The sequence below is a fragment of the Dreissena polymorpha genome, chromosome 10, assembly GCF_020536995.1.
Source record: "Dreissena polymorpha isolate Duluth1 chromosome 10, UMN_Dpol_1.0, whole genome shotgun sequence".
Classification (NCBI taxonomy): Eukaryota; Metazoa; Mollusca; class Bivalvia; order Myida; family Dreissenidae; genus Dreissena; species Dreissena polymorpha.
In genome coordinates, this window is record NC_068364.1 from 64,891,086 (window position 1) to 64,907,054 (window position 15,969).

The 15,969-nt window shown below is 35.4% G+C and overlaps 2 protein-coding genes across 4 annotated transcripts in view; one reads left to right on the forward strand and one right to left on the reverse strand.

Annotated features, from left to right (window-relative positions):
• LOC127847865 (myosin-2 heavy chain-like) overlaps window positions 1-6,890 on the reverse strand; it is a 33,851-nt gene extending 26,961 nt beyond the window's left edge. Inside the window, exon 1 of the mRNA XM_052380073.1 lies at window positions 6,472-6,890. Within this exon, the coding sequence (XP_052236033.1) occupies window positions 6,472-6,520 (49 nt within the window). The 5' untranslated portion in view covers window positions 6,521-6,890. The remainder of the gene's footprint in view (window positions 1-6,471) is intronic.
• Window positions 6,891-7,042: 152 nt separating this feature from the next.
• The window catches only part of LOC127847866 (double-strand-break repair protein rad21 homolog), a 30,413-nt gene continuing 21,486 nt past the window's right edge, over window positions 7,043-15,969 (forward strand). For all 3 annotated transcript variants that reach the window (XM_052380075.1, XM_052380076.1, XM_052380078.1), the window contains exons 1-3: window positions 7,043-7,203; window positions 7,596-7,748; window positions 15,535-15,761. In XM_052380075.1, coding sequence (XP_052236035.1) covers window positions 7,605-7,748; window positions 15,535-15,761 — 371 coding nt within the window. In that variant the 5' untranslated portion in view covers window positions 7,043-7,203; window positions 7,596-7,604. The remainder of the gene's footprint in view (window positions 7,204-7,595; window positions 7,749-15,534; window positions 15,762-15,969) is intronic.

Sequence of the window (15,969 nt, forward strand, 5' to 3'; positions counted from 1 at the left end):
CGGACGCCGACGCCAACGCCGACGCCGACGCCGACGCCGACGCCAAGGTGATGACAATAGCTCATAATTTTTTTTCAAAAAATAGATGAGCTAAAAATAGGTCCATTTCTGGTCTCCTTGGGGGAAAAAAACAGGGTCGATAGGTAGGGATTTTTATCCCCACGCTTTTTGAAAAAAAGGTGGGGATATTGTGGTTATCTCCGCCGTCCGTCCGTCCGTCTGTCTGTCCGTCCGTCCTGGCCACTATCTCCTCCTACACTAAAAGCACTAGAACCTTGAAACTTACACACATGGTAGCTATGAGCATATGTGCGACCCTGCACTATTTGGAATTTTGATCTGACCCCTGGGTCAAAAGTTATAGCGGTTGGGGTGGGGCCGCGTCAGAAATTATCACTCATTTTTTTAGGTTATTTTATATTTACTTCTTTATTTCTACACCGATTCACTTCAAATTGATACTGGACCTCTCTTATGACAATACGGTCAATCTCAACCATGCATGGCCCCATTCCCAACCCTGGGGCACCCCGCCCACATAGGCCACACCCACCAAAAATTTCCATTTACTATAATTTTTTCATTTCTACACGGATTCACTTCAAATTGATACTGAACTTTTGTTATGACATTAGGGTCAATCTCAACTATGCATGGCCCCAATCCCAACCCTGGGGCGCCCGCACACATAGGCCACACCCACCAAAAAATTCCATTTACTATAATTTTTTCATTTCTACACGGATTCACTTCAAATTAATACTGAACTTCTCTTATGACATTAGGGTCAATCTCAACTATGCATGGCCCCATAACCAACCCTGGGGCCCCGCCCACATAGACCACACCCACCCAAAATTGCCTTTACTATAATTTCTTCATTTCTACACCGATTCACTTCAAATTGATATTGAACTTCTCTTATGACAATACAGTCAATCTCAACTATGCATGGCCCCATTACCAACCCTGGGGCGCCCCGCCCACATAGACCACACCCACCCAAAATTGCCTTTTACTATAATTTCTTCATTTCTACACCGATTCACTTCAAATTGATACTGAACCTCTCTTATGACAATACGGTCAATCTCAACTATGCATGGCCCCATTACCAACCCTGGGGCCCCGCCCACATAGACCACACCCACCCAAAATTGCCTTTTACTATAACTTCTTCATTTCTACACCAATTCACTTCTAATTGATGATGAACTTCTCTTATGACAATACGGTCAATCTCAGCTATGCATGGCCCCATTACCAACCCTGGGGCACACCTAGGTCAAACATTCGGCGTGGGGATACGCGTCGGCCTCTGCCGCGCCATTTCTAGTTTATTATTATTTTTTTGGGGGGGGGGGGGGGGGGGGGGGGTACTTGAACGGAAGGCTACTAAAGCTTATAATAAGAAATACATGTATATATATACTTTGTTTGCTTGATATTACATCTTATATGAACGAAAATGAACACACAATTTTTTATTTTTTTTTATTATTAGTGTTTTTTTGTTGTTTTTTTTTGGCAATCCCACTAAAAAATTCGGGAGACATGGTCGGGCGACCGGAAACAGACTTTTTTTTTGGCCTAAAGAATTTAAAGAATCCAAGTATGCAAAATGCTGTGCAAGGTACATGTATGTTTAATTCAGGAGGCATTTAGAGCTGCAATGTGGTTTGAGTCTGAAGAATGTTGAAAAATATTTCACTGAGTGCCTAAATAAATAATGCCATTAAATACATTATTTGGAGATAAGTTATGTCATAGGAAGCCTATGAAGTCAAGAATTCATTATCATAGCTATCAAATTTATAGACATGAAGTCAAGAATTAATTATCATAGCTATCAGATCTTGTATATAATTTGGGCTTGAATTGAAAAAACAAACATGAAAAATATTTTAGACCCTTTTAGAAATATGTTTTGAAATGTCAAAAAGTCAAATATTCCCTATTTGTTATAGAAGCCTTTTGTGAATTTTTATAAATTTGTCCTATATATTTTATTATTTTTTAGAACAATATGACAATAAATTCTTGTTTTGTGAACACATTTATCACTACTTTACATAAGTATGCACATTTTGTTATGATTTACATGCTTAATGCCCACCTGAGAACAATTCCCTTATTAAAAAGGTATTTTACAAAATTATTGCAAACGATTTTGCATTTGGATTAAACCCCAACACTGTGTGTAAACCTGCTTTCCAGTCACACCACAATGAATCGATCTATATAAATATTGAGTCACATTGTAGATTGTGTACAGTTCAGTACTGTTCAACAAAGAAGTCCCAAAGTTCATCACTAACTATGCAAGCATATTCTGGACCTTTGTCCTTATGCTAGATATTTGGCAGTCAACCATATCTTAATACTAGGATTTAGATGTTATGTGACAATGGAGAGAGTGTTTATTTTTCGTTCAAAATTCCCAATTGAGAGTTAAAAAAAAAACAAACACGTTTTTATTTTAGATCTCCGCATTAGATCTCCACAATTAGTTCATCTCCAATTAAGCTCTTTAAGTTAAACATTGGCAAATATAATACATGTATTAAAAATATAATACGGAAAACAGTTTTATTCTCAATTTTTAAGAATTTGTTAACAAAACAACAACACTAATTTCCCAATTTTAATCAAAATGCAGCGGTTTTTGCAAATCCAAAGGCCTCATTTCCAAAATGGTGGAAAAAAAACACTGGAGAGAAAGTGTTCCTCTAAGAACTTGACCACTGAAATGCATATGATGTAACGTTTGAAATTGGCTTTCTGTATGGACAAGGATTTGTTATGACTTGCGAAATCATTTTAGTATTTTTTTTTTCTTTAATACCGGTACTGCTTTTTTTACAACTGAGTTTTAAAGTTATCATGGATTGAGATAGTTTGCTGTCTGAACTCTACTTCTAATTAAACAGAAATGGTGTTTTCTTGGTTGAATTTTGGGGTCATTCCCAAGCTAAAAAAAGTATTTATTTTCCCATTTTCCCCAAATGGCTTATATAAATTCTACCACGCAATTTTCCCTAATCCAAATGGAACCGGCCCCATTCCTAAAATGATGGAAAAATACACTGATAAGCTGTAGTTGCTTTTAGTTATCTGACAGCATTTCTTTACCGTTAATTTTGGTTAATTACTTCAAAGGGCAAAGGGACCACAGAACTAAGTCATTTCTTCTTTCTTTTTTAAACACAAATGGAAAATTGTTAGGGACAAAAATCGAAGAATTAACCCTTTACCACATTTTTACGCATTTGTAGTCCTCTAGGGAGTCATATTTAAATAAATTCCTTTCTTACTAATTTCAAGTTTTAAAGGCTTCATTTCCAACCCTTAGTTACTGAAGACTGTGAAGAGCAGCAAACAGCATAAAACCTGAACAGACTGCGAGTTACTCGCAGGCTGTTCTGGTTTTATGCTGGTTGCAAAAGCCATTTTCACTTCGCTTCTTATAGGGGAAGGGTTAAATAAAGTCAGGGTATTACAAGCGAACATTCTTTATGCAGAGGAGAGGAATTCAGCAAAACAACTGTTATCAGTCAAAAAATAGAACATTAGTTCAACATTGACAAAAGGCTAAGATTAATAAACCAATACCCTGGGAAAATAATGAGTGCCAAAATGATTTAACGGCATACACCTGTGAGATGCTATTCATTGGCATAATTACATGCAAGCATATTTTATATTGATTTTGAAGAAATGCATGTTAAACAATTAGGAAATTTTGTTGGCACAGAGAAGCAAAAATACCTAACTAATCTAACAGGAAGTTAAAAGAACCTTGTATCAAAAGCCAGCTAATGCAACAATAATTACAACTGAAACTGTCCTCATTTACAAAAAAAACTTTAATTTGATAATTTCACGACACATCTTTTATTGTGTTAGTAATATTTCTTATTAAAGATACTAATTCTTAGAAGAATGGGCCTATGCAATTAAAATTGTATAACACGTTTTTTATATGAATTACAGACTGTGGTATTTTGATGGCTAAGATCAATTTGCTGTACTAAATTGACATCGTGTAAAATTCTGGTAATTCAGGTACACAATGTTATATGCACCGGCAGTGCTCCAGCTAGGATTTGAAAAGGGCAGGGGAGCTTTTTGTCAAAAGGGCACTTTCCACATGCAGTATTTTGTCAAAAGGGCACTTTCGAGCGCGCTGGCGTTTCTGGAATGCTTCCTGTTGAAATAAAAAATTAAGCATGTTAATTTATATGATATCAATAATTGTTAGAATATATTATTCCTATTATTATTAAACCATTCAAATATAATGTCTACAATAAAATAAATTAATTTCAACGTAATAATTTATTATAAGAGATTTATTAATTATCATATTTAAAACAATAAAAATATTTTTTAAAGGGCAGGGGGGGGGCCTAGGAAGGGCAGGGCGGAGGTTCGGAGGGTCAGGGCGGGGCGTCCTTCAATTTAGGCCTAGCTGGAGCACTGAACCAAACAGCACACGTTAAACTTTACTAAAGTGCTATTTTGACAAAATTAGCCCTGTTCAAATCCTAGTTGCAGCACTGCTTAAGTGTGTCGTCGACAAGACACACGTCTTTAACAGCTTACCTGCTATCATTTTATGATGCAATCATTGAATATAGATACAAAACAAGTGAGGGACATGTATGTATTACAAAATAAATTTTTGTTGACACGGACAAATTGAGATTAGTAATATGTTTACAGAGAACTGCAAAGTAGGGGTAGAAATTAACAGAAATTGATACTTGCATAAGTTTGCATGTGTTGTTTTCTTCAAACAACTCACAAAATGGCATAACAGACTAAAAATTAAATCAACAATAAATCGATACTAACTATTCTGGTTTAGTTGTTCACTTATTGTGGTTCATTTTTAATTGACAGAAAATAGCAGATCCAGATAATAGCAGAATTGCAATATATACTTATGTTCATGCTGCACTCTGTTTCCTTTTTATTTCCTTAATGAAGTACCGGTATAATAATAAGCATCTTATAAGTAGAGTTAAGCCACTTTTAGTAGGTGCACACAAATGGGAGCAGGGCTTATGAAGTTTTCTGACACTCTAAATTTTCCAACATCCCATTTTTTGGCTAAAAATATTGTTTGCTGTGACTTTTAAATTTTGGACATATGGTTTGCATCTATAATTAATTACTCTAAATTTTCAGACAGTTTAAAGCGCTATTTTACCAGATTTCGGCTCTGTGTTCAGTACATGTTTTGTTTTCGATCAAGCGTTTTTATGACCAAAGTAAGGTCATAAAACCCGGCAGATAAATGCCTGAGGGCAATGGACCATTACATTAGCGTTATTCATTGGGTAAATAAAATAAATAACCATGTATACCGGTAACAAGCAATGGTTTTGCTGCAGAAAAATTAATCATTACTGTAACAAATACTTAACACTTAAACAAAACTATTGCAAGTTATAGAAGGTGTTAGACAATGACTGTGTTGGGTTAATAACAGGTTCATACTGGAGTATTAGACAATCAAATGCTCAAATGAAACCCACAGCCTTGGACTTACTTTCAGTAAAAAATAAAGCGAATTAAATTATTTTTCAATAAGTGCATACATATATAAAAGAAATATTTACTATATGGCATGGTATTTTACAAGCACATGATATTAGTCGTTGCTACAATATGGACGCTATATCCCGGTGTGACCCAAATTCAACGATATAACGGATACATAAAGCAATATTTAGCAAATAATGAAAAAACTTATATAGCAAAAAATAATAATTTTTAACTCGGCTGTAATTCTTTGAAATGATTCCAAGACAATAATCATCCATTTAAATTTAAACCGATAAAAATAGAACATCGTCTAATTTAGGTGTCGTCGAATTTGGGTTACGGTAGGATACATATTGCATACCTGTATCAAATTCAAATAAATAGTGTCTCTAAATTTTCGGACACTTTTCTTTTATTACTGTTTTTCGTATCAACATTATGAACAGGAAAAAAATATTCCCGTTATTTAAAAGTGTCCAAAAAACCTTTTACTTATAAGTATTAAGTGGTTTGGCCCCTCAAACATACATGTGTAAACCACCATAAGAAGTAGCCTAAGTTTTGCAGGGGGACAAACTAGTTTTGCTACCCATGAATTAAAGGGGCTTTTCTGTTGCACCTGTGAATTGATCACCATTCATAAGGTCTGCTGCAGTGTGACCACAGCGGGGTGCCAATAAACAGTGTTTGGCTGTGGGAGGCCAGGGGGTGGGGACAAATAAAGAAGGCTTAAAGTGGCTTAATTTCTGTTGCACCTGTGTATTGATCACCATTCATAAGATTCGCTGCAGTTTAACCACAGCGGGGTGCCAATAAACAGTGTTTGGGTGTGGGAGGGGGTGGGGTTGAATAAAGAAGGCTTCAAAACGGCCTTAAGCCGTTTAGGCTGTTAAACTTTAAAGTTAAATAACAACTTACCACTGTTTGCATTTTCGTCATCAAGAGAACCCCCCGTCGCTTCCTCCATTATGAAAAACTGGAATAACAGTAAAAATTCAATTGTCCTTTAACAATTCAAGCATCCTTCCTGATGAGTACACCATTATCGACAATGACAACATGCTTTAAACCGGAATTTTGCGTGTAAGCAAGCAACATCGCCATTTTACCGTCACGTGATATAAACTGATGCGTCATACAAACGTGTACTTTCGTTAAAACAAACAACAACAACACTGATGCAATAATCTTAAATCCACGTCGATCTGTATCAGACCCTTAAATTGTGTATTGTAGTAAAAGTGATACACATATGCACACCTTATCGATACAACAAGGTGTTACCAGGATATCCCTTAATTGATTAGTTCACGCATCACTGACTTTGCTTAGGACTATCTTCACAATTCAGTGATCCGCGACTAGATAATCTTTCGCGCCTTATAACATTAAGCATCCATATGTCTATAATATTTAACGCATTGTCTAAAATTACAATATGAAATATTTTTTCTTATTAATATTTATAACAAATCACTTTAGTTGAAATTAAAATAGTTTTGTCTTGAACTATTTATTCCGCGGATTGTCATTATGCAAATTGTTTGAGCGGGAAGTGAAATGACGCCATTTTGAAAATGAGAATGTAAACAGAAGACAAGTTGCAAGTCGTCTGCCCAAATATTTTTGAGTATTTGATCTTCCATCCAGGTATGTCAAATAACTAACTGTTAAATAATGATATGACATCAAGTGAACCGATATTCTTATAAAGCATACATGTTTTCCAAGAGAATCAATAATAAAATGTGACCTAGATTTTTTGCAAAATGACGAAAACGACGCTGAGCAGTTTCCGAATGTTTTCTAGAAAGCAGTGTTTGTATTTATAAAACTTTTTCATAAAACCATTCTGTATATATTTTAGATCAAGCTTTAAAGTGTAAACAACTTTTCTTGTATCTTTTTGCAAACAAAATTGTTTCGAACCAAAGTTGCTTTCTCATCAATACAGTTTCGTACCATAGAACAAAATAAAACAATTCAAATAAAAGCATATGAGATTTATATGCAATTCATTTATTTATTGAATATTTAAACAGAGTTTCAAGATGTTCTATGCACATTTTGTGCTGACCAAGAAGGGGCCTCTCGCAAGGATATGGCTTGCAGCCCATTGGGACAAGAAGCTTACCAAAGCCCATGTATTTGAGACAAACATTGATAGCAGTGTGGAGGCCATTATGAAACCAAAGGTTTGGACATGATCTTTCCATTATCAAACGCTATGCTTAGCATCTAGTGTTCAATCGTCGCGGTCCCAGCGTGTAAACATTAGTGTTTGATTAGTATTTACTTGCCTCAAATAAAGGACATTTGAAAGGGACCTTTTCACAGACATTAACCAGGGCTCTGGCAAACGCTAAATCTAGCATATTTGTACCCATAAATTTGAAAAAGGACGCTTATTGCAAACAGAGAGTCCCCAGGACAAACCTTTGCATAACTGGGTTTTTCAAACTTTACCCTTAAAGCAACCTCCTATTTAAATTCAAGCCAACACAATTGATTTCCTCACAATGTCATCTGTGAAAATCCTATAGTTATGTTTTTTTCCAAGTTAACAGTAATGCTGATCATTTACCATTCTCTAAAAAATCCATTATATGCATCTTTTCATAATTTAAAAACCTGAAAATTATAAAGCATTACAAACACAAAACTATTTTTCTCAAATTATCAAAACTTGAAAAGGTCCCTTTAAAGTTATAAAAGATGTTTTCCTCATGGTGACACTGTAGTTTCAATAATATTTGAAGCTTACTGAAGGTTCAATTATCTTGCAGCATGAGAATTTGTTTATATAGGGCCATCCTTAAAAATTCTTTTGTTTGGCTTAACCCGACCGACCCACTAAAATCGGCCCGACTGAATTTTTTTTGATCGCTGAAAATTCTTTCCGCTAAATTTTTCCTTTCAGCTTTTTATCTTTTTCTGGTATTTGCGTCATTTAATTGAATGCTTTTTCAAGGATATCTAGAATAGCAATGAATAAAACGCGTACCGGTATTTATTTGAGTCGCCTATTTATTTGACATTGGCATATGCGATTAATTAGACTTTAAATACAATTAATCCGCTCCTGTTTTTCTCGTAGCCCTTTAATTAAAATACGCTGCTGTCATTCAGGATAGTTTGGGAGTAAAAAACAAATTAATTAATTACCGTTCAATTTAATTCGGCAATCGGCAGAGATGTGTAATATTATTGCCATATAACTAATTATTTAATTATCACTCTTTTATTCAGATTGGTAAATATTCGGTAGAAAGATAAAAAGTGGTCAGCTATTTATTGACAGGTATTGTCACGTTTTGTTTCATTTGTTTATCTCTTTATACGACTTTCTTACCGGCCGCTATTTTGAAGGCAGACTGCATCGGATATTAAATGTGTATTCAAATTATACTACATCTGCGCATGAATGACCCAATATCCGATAGCTCCACCCGCTCTCACGTTTCATTCGACAACGTCATGTCATGTGTAAGTGAGCTAAATGTTGATTGGCCAGCTACCATGTGCACTTCAATAACAATAAGGTCAAGCGATGTCTAATCGGGTACAGACTGGGTTTCGTTAACTGTTCGAATTGCGAACACTTTAATTGAAACAAAAGACACAAATAAAGAAACCAGTCCGGATTAAAATGGCGGATGTTTTTAACGAAATTGTACTCGATTTTCGCAATTTAGATTTTTCTTGAGCCAAATTCTCAATATTTACGCAAATGGCTTAAATGGCGAAGAACAGCGCGAGCATTGCGAATGTGTTATTATTGGAATAAATGCTCACGATTACAGGGCTCGCGTTGTCGTTCGCCATTTGCGAAAATATAGCGAATTTGGCTCAAGAAAAATATAATTTGCGAATATGCTAAAATCTCGTTAAATTTCATTGAAAACATCCACCATTTTAATCCGGATTGTTTTGGGGTTTTTTAACCATTTTTCTCTTTGTTTCCATGAACGTTTTGAAGCGCATATGGTAGCTGACCAATCAACATTGAGTTCGCTATCGGGTAATATTGGGTCATTCATGCACAGATAATGGAATACACGGTTAATATTGTCGTCTGTCTGCAATATAACGGCAGATGGCAAAAGTTGTATACAAAAATAAGCAAATGAAAAGAAGTGTAACACTCAATAAATTATTTTTAAGCTGATCATTTTTTCAACTTTCTACCGTCTATCGATCTGAATTAAAGGATGATAATTAAATAATGAGTTACATGTCGAAGATGTTACTCCTTTTTTTTCTTGATTGAAATTAAAATGTTATAATTACTTTGTTGTTTTTTACTCACAAACTATGCTATAGTTAAGTAATATGTCAACCAAATGGTATATTAATTACGTATTTGCTAGGTTACTTGTTTTCATTTTCTGTAGTCAAACTATATGCACATTTTATTTTCGATGTGCATAATGCGTACAATTTTTTGGACTCTTGTTTTCGGATAAAGTATTTTTCGTCGATTATATTTTCAATGTTCTTTATACAAAAAATAGACTTATGAATACACGTGCGGTGATACGAACGGTGCAGAAAAATCTTTACCAATTTCCTTTTATGAGGCAGAAGACCTGGAGCTTTATTTGATATTTACAGGGTTCGCACAGGGCTTGAAAAGTGCTTGAAAACGAGTCCAAGGCTTGAAAAGCCCTTGAACAAAGGTTGGCCTTGAAAAAGTGCTTGAAAAGTGCTTATTTCATGTAAAAAAGCCTTGAAAATGTTTATTTATGCTCAAAATTACTTTTATCATCGCTTTAATTATTTTACTTAAATCGTTCTTAAGGGAAATATTATGAAAATTTATCATAAATTCCTTCGCGCAAAAAAGTTGAAAACGAAATATAAGTTTTGTACACTATTTAGTACGAAACGTTATGTGTACACGTCACAGATTATGTGTACTACGTCAGAGGTTCTCCATTGTGATCAATTTTTGCAAGTGAAAACGCAGGGATGGGGAAGTGTCATTTCAAACCAGGGTGGTTAACTGAATAAGAGGAGAGAGCTGGAAGAACTGGAAAAGGAAATCAATTCTGTTAAAGACAAAATGTTATAGTAACTGACTGCTGTTCAAATGTAATGAACTAGTCTGTTTGATGTGAGCATAGAAAAAGACAATGTGTTTGTTTGTAGTAACTTAAAAGTAAATACAGTACAGCCAATGCGGAACAAACGTATTTCGCGATCCGCGGCGGCAAGGCGAAACGAGTCGATGCCGCGTCAGTCGTTGAAGCCGCGTCAGTATGCGGCGGCAAGTCGCATTTCGCCACGAAACTTCGCATCTGTCCGCCGAGGCATGCCGCGATCCGCGACATGATGCCGAGTCGATGCGCATCATGAAATAAAAAATCTTTTTAAAATTTTTAGTTACATGTAGTTAACAAATTTTGAAAGAACAATTATAATAATAATTAATAGTGCTGCAACAATATACCGGTATATCGGTATATATCGCAATACGCAATCCGCATATTGTATTGCGATACGATTTTCATCATACCGGTACAAAAATTTTACAAAAATTCATTCACATTCCGTCCAGAAAAGCCATCCGAAATAACGATATCAAGGTAAACAAAGCAAAGCGGTGTGAATAAAATTTTTAAAAATAGCATTCTAAAAAGTGTATTATACGGAGTAGCGTTGTTACATGGGAGCATTCCTTCGATGCTTTTGAACAGATTATCGTTAAATTAATTGCGCACAACTGTGAATGTTTCGTTCGATTCTGAATTGAGCATTTTTAATTTGTAATCCAAATTTCGGAAACACACTTCCAAATTTTAATGCTTACGCGACAATAAAAAATATCGTCAAATAAAAAGTGCTTTATCCTTTGTCTCAATAAAAAACGCGCGAAAATTATGCAGACATGTAGAACGTCGCATGAAAAGTATGGTTGTATTTTGTACAAAAACCAGAATAAAACATCTGGATATTTTCGCAAAACATCACATCAGGCGAATTACGCGTGTTCAGTGAAAACAAAAACGTCCCGGTAGGACGTTATTTCATCACATCTTTAAATAGTAACGAATGCCATAATGTTTTTGATACTTAAGAAAATTTGCGAATGTTTGTGTTTCTTGTTATTCTAGAGCACATTTATAGTAAATATTTACCAGAATTTGTTTTAAAACTGGAGTATACGGGATTATCGGGTAATTGGCGAGTTATAATTCTGGTACAAGTTTGCAATATATTGCGATACGGGTTTTTGTACTGACAATATATTGCAATACGGTTTTGGGCGTATTGTTGCAGCACTAATAATTAAAATCATAATAAATTTATTGTGCGCGGAGTGTATTAGCATATACATGTAAGCATAGTTAATGTGTCTGGCCAATTAAGTTTGTTTCCCGCCCGTAGTGTATGTATTTCACACATAAACAATGTCACGTAATTATGTTTTCGCACATACAAGTGGTCAAGGCTCCAGCATATGGTGGATTTATAAATTAATTGCATGTTGATTTTGCTATTATATTTAAGCTGAGAAAATTAGCTGTTTGAAGCCACATCAATAATCAAGACGGTGAGGACGTATTTGTTGTTTTGTTAATTATCAGCTTATTATAAATATTGTTTGAATATGTGTATGTAAACACATTTTATTTTGTTCATATTATACAGTTAATATCGCTACTAATTACCCGATAATTCTGTATATTCCAGTTTTAAAGCAAATGCTGGTAAATATTTACGATACACAAACATTCTCGATATTTCCTTAAGTATCAAATACATTTTGGCATGTGTTACTATTTATAGAGATGATGAAATAACGTCTAATCGGGGCTTTTTTTTCAACTGAACACGCGATTTACGCGTGACGTGATGTTCATGTATTTATACAACACAAAATACACCCAAACTTTCCAAATGACGTTCTTCATGTCTGCATAATTTTCGCGCGCTTTTTATGAAACAAAGGATATTTTAGCACTGTTTATTTGACGCTAGAATTTGCTAAAGGTCGCGTTAGCATTATAATTCGGAAGTGTGTTTCGGATTACAAATTAAATAATGATAATCAAACGAAACATTAACAGTTGCGCTTAATTAATTCTACGCTTCACATACATGTATGTACATATAGGTGGATAACTTTTCACTCGATCCGCCGCGTACGTATGCGGCGGATTTACTCCGCGAAAGTACGCGAGGTTAATACAGACTCTGCGTCGTTGCGCGGATCGATGCCGATTGCCACGGCGATACGCCGCGTGAACACACGATTCGGCGGCCGCGTACTAATAATCTGGCCGTGGCGTAGCCGCGGATTATGTTTGTGCCGCATTGGCTGTACCGTACATATGTGAGACTCATTGACTTATGGATGGATAACCTGTATTTCTATGTAATAACTAGAAATAACATGTATGAGTTATTGTGGAATAAGTGTAATGTGTTTGAGCAAATAAAAAAAAGATATTTACTATGTTAATCTGGTTTGAAAATGCAGTTTCAAAAAGAAACTAACGTACGGTTCTCGGCCTTGAAAATGAAAATTTGGCCTTGAAAAGTCCTTGAAAAGTGCTTGAATTTAGGTTTGAGATTTCTGTTTGAACCATGATTTACCTTTCAGTTTGGTATATGTCGAAGTTCAATGTCAGAAAAAAAATAATTAAAAATAAAATCCCTACCTACCTACCCACCCAAATTTTGGTTGGGTTATGCCAAACAAAAAATTTTTAGCTCATCTATTTTTTGAAAAAAAATTATGAGCTATTGTCATCACCTTGGCGTCGGCGTCTGCGTCGGCGTCCGGTTAAGTTTTGCGTTTAGGTCCACTTTTCTCAGAAAGTATCAATGCTATTGCATTCAAACTTGGTACACTTACTTACTATCATGAGGGGACTGGGCAGGCAAAGTTAGATAACTCTGGCATGCATTTTGACTGAATTATGTGCCCTTTTTATACTTAGAAAATTGAAAATTTTGGTTAAGTTTTGCGTTTAGGTCCACTTTTTTCAGAAAGTATCAATGCTATTGCATTTAAACTTGGTACACTTACTTACTATCATGAGGGGACTGGGCAGCCAAAGTAAGATAACTCTGGCGTGCATTTGGACAGAATTATGTGCCCTTTTTATACTTAGAAAATTGAAAATTTTGGTTAAGTTTTGTGTTTAGGTCCATTTTATTCCTTAAGTATCAAAGCTATTGCTTTCATACTTGCAACACTTACTAACTATCATAAGGGGACTGGGCAGGCAAAGTAATGTAACTCTGACTGGCATTTTGACAGAATTATGTGCCCTTTTTATACTTAGAAAATTGAAAATTTGGTTATGTTTTGTGTTTAGGTCCACTTTATTCCTACAGTATCAAAGCTATTGCTTTCATACTTGCAACACTTATTAACTATCGTAAGGGGACTGTGCAGGCAAAGTTATGTAACTCTGAATGGCATTTGGGCCCTTTATACTTAGAAAATTGAAAGTTTGGTTAAGTTTTGTGTTTTGGTCCACTTTACCCCTAAAGTATCATAGATATTGCTTTCCTACTTGGAACACTTGCAAACTATCATAAGGGTACAGTAAAAGGACAAGTTGCATAACTGTGGATGTCATTTTTACGGAATTATGGCCCTTTTTTTACTTAGTAACTTTGAATATATGGTTAAATTTTGTGTTTCGATCCACTTTACCTCCTAAGTATCAAGGCTATTGCTTTCAAACTTCAAATACTTTCATGCTATCATGAGGTTACTGTACCTGGCAAGTTGAATTTTACCTTGACCTTTGAATGACCTTGACTCTCAAGGTCAAATTATTAGATTTTGCTAAAATTGACATACCACAATAGACTCCACCTAAACCATCGCCCGTGCCCCCCCCCCCCCCCCGAATCCCCCCCCCCCCCCTATTTATTTATTTATTTTTTTTTAAAGATCATCTCACAAATGACCACCACACCCTCACACTATACCCCCACCCCACCCCACCCCCAATTTTTTTTTTTAAACCGTTAAAAACAAAACTATTTATTTTGATTATTTTATGTTTGAAATACCGTCCAACCATCGCACCCAATAATCCCCCCCACCCACCCCTCCCCCCACCCGAATCCCCCCCCTAATTTTTTTTTTTTTTTTTTTTTTTTTTTAAGATCATCTCACAAATTACCACCACACCCTCACACTATACCCCCCCCACCACACCCCCCCCTCATTTTTTTTTTGAAACGGTTAAAAAACACAAATATTTATTTTTATTATTTTATGTTTGAAATACCGTTCAACCATCGCACCCAAGAATCAACGCCCCCCACCCCCACCCCTCCGATTTTTTTTTCATTTTTTTCGCAGTTTTGGAAGATAATGTAATAAATGTCCAAACCCCCACACAATGCACCCCTCTGCACTCCACCCCTCCCTCCTTTGTGATTGAAAATGAGAGTCCCTTCACCTTTAAAAAGAAAATAGATGAGCGGTCTGCACCCGCAAGGCGGTGCTCTTGTTTAAGGATTGCATAGCGTGTTTTTTCGGTGACACTGTTAAATTTAAATAAATAAATTCTGTAACTATCAACTTTCACACTATTTCCAATGTGTTCTTTGCTGAAAATCTACAGGCCAGTCAAGTTAACAGTGTTTTTTTTCACCATTTTGGGAATGGGGCGGGGTCCCTTTGGATTGGGAAAATTCACGGCGTTTTGACTAAAATTGTTAAATTAGTGTTGTTGTTGTTTTGCTTACAAATGCTTCAAAATTGAGCATACAAGTGTGTTCAGTATTATATTTACTAAGGTTGATCTTATATGGATGGGAGATGAACAAAATATTTACATCTAAAAAAAAATATATATATTTTTTTTAAACCTTCCATTCGGAATTTTTAGCTCCCATTTGGGAAAAATATATACTATTTTCCATTGGTTACTGGACCCGATTTTTAATGAAAACAAAACACTGTTACATGACCATTTTTTAACTGCCATTATATTTTAAAATCAGGTGAAGCTAGCACTTCGAACATCTGGTCATCTGCTGCTTGGTGTGGTCCGCATTTACTCCCGCAAAGCAAAGTATCTGCTGGCTGACTGCAATGAGGCATTCGTTAAGATCAAGATGGCCTTTAGACCAGGGGTGGTTGATCTTCCTGAAGAAAACCGTGAGGCGAATGTGGCTGCTATCACACTTCAGGAGAACTTTCATGACTTTGATGCTCTTGAAGACTTGCAGTATGTGCGCTTGAGATAATAGTTTAATTTCACCCCTGCCATGCTATTGATCAAGGGAATTGAATTTTTTAAAGCACCAAAAAGTAATTGTGGCGAGAAGTTTTAAGAAATTTGTTCAATATGTTTTAAAAAAACATGCAAATCTTGACATGTTGATGAAAAAAGAGAGGGTCTAGAAAATAAATGATTATTTAGGCAATATAAGATT